The 6,074-nt window shown below is 36.7% G+C and overlaps 2 protein-coding genes across 2 annotated transcripts; one reads left to right on the forward strand and one right to left on the reverse strand.

The window, feature by feature from the left end:
- The first annotated feature begins 991 nt into the window (after positions 1-991).
- Positions 992-2,815, forward strand: LOC110273583 (uncharacterized). The gene is made up of 6 exons (XM_021126769.1): positions 992-1,396; positions 1,502-1,573; positions 1,670-1,757; positions 1,832-2,001; positions 2,319-2,560; positions 2,791-2,815. The coding sequence occupies exons 1-6, from the start codon at positions 992-994 to the stop codon at positions 2,813-2,815; spliced, it is 1,002 nt and encodes a 333-aa protein (XP_020982428.1).
- A 644-nt stretch (positions 2,816-3,459) lies between these two features.
- Positions 3,460-5,033, reverse strand: LOC107458997 (auxin-responsive protein IAA26). Its single transcript, XM_021127927.2, has 4 exons — positions 4,632-5,033; positions 4,273-4,420; positions 3,826-3,890; positions 3,460-3,732 (listed from the first exon to the last, which is right to left on the reverse strand). Exons 1-4 carry the CDS (start codon positions 4,954-4,956, stop codon positions 3,701-3,703), a joined length of 570 nt encoding a protein of 189 aa, XP_020983586.1. The 5' UTR covers positions 4,957-5,033; the 3' UTR covers positions 3,460-3,700.
- Positions 5,034-6,074: the final 1,041 nt, after the last annotated feature.

The following is a 6,074-nucleotide window of genomic DNA, read 5'->3' on the forward strand; positions in this document are numbered from 1 at the left end:
TGGAGGGCATTAAAAGATGGACAGTTCTTAGATAAGATGAAAGGGTTGTCACTACCACTGGATAAATGGCATAAGCAGCACTTCGAGGATATCACTGAGAAGATAAAGAGGTTTGAGGAAGAGATAAAGAATATGGATGATACGATTAGCAATGGACGTTATGATGGTACAATTGAGGCAAGGAGAAGGGCGTTAGTGAGGTGTTGTGAGAAGTGGTATATTAGGCAAGATGTTCACTGGAAGCAAATGTCTAGATCTCGACATGCTGAGGAGATGGATAGGAATATAAAGTATTTTCACAATATTGCTTCGGCGAGAAGAAAGAATAACAAGATTGAGTCATTGGTGATTAATGGGCGACAAGTACAGAATCATGCAAGAATAAAAGTTGCAATTAGAGATTCTTATAAAAGTCTGTACCACCAAGAAGCTACTCCAAGTTTGAACTTTAGAGATGATTTAATTAATCGGTTAGAAAGGGAGGAAGTTGAATCCCTTGAAGTGATGCCATCGGTGGAGGAAGTGAAAGAGCTGTGAATCATCTAAGGCTCCAGGATGTTATGGGTACAACATGAATTTCATAAAGAAGTGTTGGCATGAGATTTGAACGGAGTTCACTGCTGCTGTGTTGAATTTTTTCGAGATGAAAAGTCTACCAGCAGAGTCTAATGTTACGTGGATAGCGTTGGCGCCGAAATTTGTTGGGGCTAAGGAGATAAAAGACCTCAGACCGATCAGTATGGTGGGATGCATCTATAAAGTTATAGCAAAGTTGTTGACAAGAAGAATGAGGAGTGTAATGCCAGGATTAGTTGGAGAATCACAGAGTGCCTTTGTGAAAGGCAGGAAGATACATGATGGAGCATTAATTGTATATAAAACTGTGCATTGGCTGAAATTAAAGAAGAAGGCGTCAGCAATAATCAAACTGGACTTCCAAAAGTAATATGATAGAGTTAAATGGTGTTTTGTTGATACTGTCTTAGAGAAGATGGGTTTTGGGAGTAGATGGAGGGCATGGATCAGAGAGTGTATAACATCAACATCTATTTCTATTCTGATTAATGGGTCACCAACGAAACCGTTCAAGATGAAGAGGGGGCTACGGCAAAGAGATCCATTATCGCCATTTTTGTTTGTCTTGGTGGTGGATGTACTTAATAAGATGATCGGAGAGGCGGTAAGGAACAGGCGTATCTCTCCGCTGCTAGTCGGTAGCGATAATATAGAGTTATGGCATCTACAATTTGTTGATAACACTATATTGTTCTGTCCGCCAGAAGAAGACACAGTGAGAAATTATCAGAGACTTTTGAGATGCTTTGAAATAATGTCGGGGTTAAGTATAAATTTTGACAAGTCCAATTTGATCCCAGTGAATTGCAGTCAGGAGTGGGTAAGTCGAGTATGCCTTCTACTCGGTTGCCAGCATACAGCTCTACCGGTAAGGTACCTTGGAATTAGTTTCGGAGCAAATTCCCGATTAACAAAAACTTGAAAGCCGGTTATAGATAATGTGGAAGAAAAGCTTAGCTTGTGGAAATCAAAGGTCCTTAGTAAGGCCGGAAAGCTGGTACTCTTAAAGTCAGTAATAAACAGCCTACCTATTTATTACTTGAGCTTGTATAAGATGCCAAATGCAGTTGCACAACAAATAATCTCTTTGCAGAGGAGATTCTTTTGGGGGAAGGAAGATGGACAACCTGGCATGGCTCTTGTTAAGTGGGAGATGGTCCAGGCACCGAAGAAGCTAGGGGGTTGGGGGTAGGGGATATTGTGATCCGCAATATTGCTTTACTGTTTAAATGGTGGTGGTGTTTCTCAAAAAAAGATTATTCGTTATGGAAGAAAATTGTGTGCTCCTGCAACAACTTAAAGCCAGATCATCTGCTATCAACTCAGGCTCTACCAGTGAGAGGAGACCCGTGGAGAGACATATGCCAGTTGCGAATAAAGGACCAACATGCTCGACAGAAGATGATTGATGGACTGGCTATGGAGGTAGGGGATGGTAGGTCCACTAGATTTTGGGAGGATTCTTGACTCCAAGCGGGAAAGCTGAAAGACTCCTATCCGAGACTCTTCTTGATTTCAAACCAAAAAGGATCAGTGATTGAAGACTGTGGCTTTTGGAATAGGCTAGAGTGGGTCTGGAACTTCCAATGGAGGAGAAAACTCCGCTAGTGGGAGGTTGATACATTGGATCAGATGCTTCATGTCTTGCAATCTGTTAGATTAATAGCAGATGTGCAAGATAGAGCGGCGTGAAAATTTGACAAGGCATTTATTCTACTAACTCCTTTGTTCATGTTTTGTAGGAACAGACTATGGACGATGAGATTCTGAACTATAGATTTGCAAATGAGATTTGGAAAGGACTGGTCCCGCCTAAAGTAGAGTTGTTCACCTGGTTTATCCTAATAGGTCGGGTAAATACAAAAGAGCGACTAAGAAGGTTCGGGATCATTGAAGGGAATGATAATCTGTGCGTCTTGTGCAAGAAGGAGGTTGAAACTGTGCAACACCTCTTTGTTACTTATGAGTACTCCTGGCAGGTCTGGTGCGTATGGATCAAGGAGTTTGGATGCGAATGGACTATTCTAAGTACCTTAAAAGACCACTTTGAGAGTTAGAGGACAATGCAATTGACAAAAAAGTTGTGTAAGTATTGGCTAACTGGGTTCTTCTCAATTATATGGAATATATGGTCACATAGAAATGATGTCATATTTATGAACAAGACAACAAACGTGACTGATTGTGTTGCTAGATCATTATGTTCTGTTTAAGGATTGGTGTGGTTCTTAACCCATAATGTTGATGGCTTGACCGGAAATAACATAAAAAATTGTGTAATTAATTTATGGTTATTGTAAGTTGTTTGCTCCACTTTATGTGTTTGAGTTTTTTCTTTCAAAAGAAAAAAACAAAAGACTGTGTGTTCAACATCACACCGATGCACGGAGAAAAAAACTAAACACATATGATCCAAGCAAACGTGAAACCCATGATACTATTAAAGCAAGTATCTAATTTCAGTTAATACCTTAATTTTTTCTTCTTATACCCTTAGCTTTGTTAAAATTCAACCCAAAGGTGAGCTATTAATCAATTATAGCTAGATTCTTTACTTAAATTTTAGAGAGTTTCCCCTAAAAATTTTATTTTTGCACATCAGCCCCTGCTTAAACTCATATTACAATAAGTCCCAAAAATAATTTAATTTGCACAATAAGTCCAACAAAAAAAACCAAAATTTCAAAAGACCCCATAATCGGAGAAACTCATATAGTATATTTTTTATCATTTAGATTTTCTACTTAACCTTGAGTCCACAAAAAGAAATTATTTGTTATACAAAATTGATCTCGAATATAGGTAGTGTGGATTAACGAAGGAAGAAAAGTGTCCCATGAGCTAATGAAAATGATTAAGAAATGAATAAAAGCAGGCAGCAAAGAAAGCAAAAGAAGTTAATTGTTACTCAACACAAAATCATGAGTACACATACACATCCGTTTAGTTTTGTTTTTGTTTCCCTATTTATACAATCCAGAGAACGATTTCAAATATTCATAGAAATCAACAGATAGACACATTCATAAACATTACTCAGTTGATGTAATGTAATTAAGCAACTACTTTTCATTCCAAAACGTCAAATTAGATCATTCATTATTCTTCAACAACTTCCCAGTAGTCAAGTTGCATCTTTGTCTTGCTTACCACCAACTGAAAACAACAGCAACAATTCTTTAATCACATTTCAAATATATATATAAATAAATGTTATGAATAAGAATATAATTTAAGATTCCATCTCACGGGTAAAGGCAGAAAGCTCAGAACTCTTCAAGACTCGCAGCCTCTTCACTGTTGATACGAACATGCTGGCAAACCCATTTAGCAGACCAATCAGGATTTTTTCCAATAATTAAATAAATTGAGCATCACCAAGTGGGAATTTATTGTTTCTAGGAGGGGACATAAGTACAAGTGTGTGTATATATATTCATGTGAAAACAACAGACATGCCATGGCATGTAGTGCCTCGGAATTATTCACAACAATTGAGAAAAAGGTTGTCTGACTCTCATGTCTGATCTTAATCTTATTAAAATTGAAATAAAGCACTACTGGTTTAGCATTAAGAATCTAACTAGACTCGTTGCTATTGCAGAATTTTAATAGGAGAATAAGATGCAAATTTGTGATTGGTCATGGAATATATATAATAAAAATAAAGAAATAAAACGATAAAAAGATGCTTACTGCCATGGCACATCCCCAACAAGCATCCTGTCTCCTTCATTATCCTCATAAACAAGAGTATACTCTCCACTTCCATCTAATAAACCTGTTATCACTTTCTCTTCCTCTTGTAGCTTGTTAACTCCACCACCAGAGGAATCTCTTTGAGCTGATGAAGACAAAATAATTAAAACAAATGGGAACAAAATGGTCTAAAGGGGCAATTAAAAAATTCAACTTGTCACTTGTTTGGTGAAAATATTGACTATAACTCTATAAGCTAAGGTTGACATATAAGATATTGAACTAATTAGCCATAAATATATCCAACTACAGGGATTGAAAAAAAGGTGACAAAAGTTACTAAGTTAGTTAGTTACCAGCAAGAAGGCCTTTGAAGAGTTGGTCCACAGCATTGGAGAGATTTTCATAGCTATCGTAAGCATTGAGGTCAACTTTTCTACCAATGGGAACACCATCCATGTTGATCTTGACAAACATGCCTTTTCCACCAACCACCACCTTGCTATGGTGCTCAGGAGGAGGAGGAGGTGGCTTTGAAGAGCTGCTGCTATTTGCAAGGTTCTTCCTGAATGAACGGATTGGAGGCCAACCCACTACTGGACCTGGAGCAGTTCTGTTCAGAAAGAGGGTCAGAAAGTGGAAGGAAGAGTAGATAACCATAACAAATGAAGGCAGAGACATCTCTGAATCAAATCAAATCAAAGCATAACAGCCGCTTCTGTTGAGAATACTTGAGAGCTAGATCTATGGTGAGGTAACAGAGATGTGTGTTATTGTGCAACGGTAGTGCTGCTGCTTGTGAAGAAGAAGAAGTAGTAGTAGTAGTAGTAGTTGTGGTTATGGTTGCATGAGGGAAGTAACCAAGAGATAGCACAGAAGATTCATCTCTCTTTGTTGTTGTTCTGATGCCATTAATGAAACCCCAGTGTTGTTGTTCTTCAGCACCAGGTGGAGCAAGCCTGAGTTCAAGTTTCATGTCATTTCTTGAGCTTTCATCCATTGCAGCCACGTTAAACACAGAGCTCAAGAGTAGTAGTAGTGTTATATTTGCACGCTGATTCTGTTTCTTACTTAAAAAGGGTATGGAGATTCCAGCAAGGGGAATAGAGAGCATAAGGCACGCAACCTGAGACAAAGAGGGGAGGGGAGGGGGGGTCTCAAATAAAAAGGAGTAAGATAACAACAAGGTTAGGTTGTTTAGCACAGCAAGTAAAGCATGCTAATTGGTATGCCTACACTATCACTATGCTACTACTGTGCTCTGCTCATCACTCCTGCCCCCAATGCTCCTTTCCTTTTTTCCCTTTATCCTATCTCTATAATCAAAAATATAAAATATATATACCTAAATCACAAATTATTTTTAATATACTTCGATATTCATATTTGAAGTATATTATATTATTGTAGATATATAAATACGCCTCTTATGTATTGGCCAGAATATTGACACGTATTCAATATATATTTTAGGTGTTGACTCTCTATTTACAAAAGTCACCCACCTATACTTATTTTTAATAAAAATACCAATAATTTTTTGTATAAAAAAATTAGCCAAAATAGATTCTTAAAATATTTTATATGAGATGTATTCGTCTCTAAAAAATTTTATTGAGTCAAAATTTTTAAATTTTATAAAAATTACATAGATCATTTTATTATATTTTTTAAATTTTATTTATTCAAATAATAATAACTAATCTAACTAAAGTAAAAACATATATGTCAGTAAAAATTTATGCGTCTTATTTTTATTTAATTTAAAGCTTTTAATATAATAAAATTTTTTAAAAATA

This window comes from Arachis duranensis, chromosome 7 (assembly GCF_000817695.3).
Source record: "Arachis duranensis cultivar V14167 chromosome 7, aradu.V14167.gnm2.J7QH, whole genome shotgun sequence".
Classification (NCBI taxonomy): Eukaryota; Viridiplantae; Streptophyta; class Magnoliopsida; order Fabales; family Fabaceae; genus Arachis; species Arachis duranensis.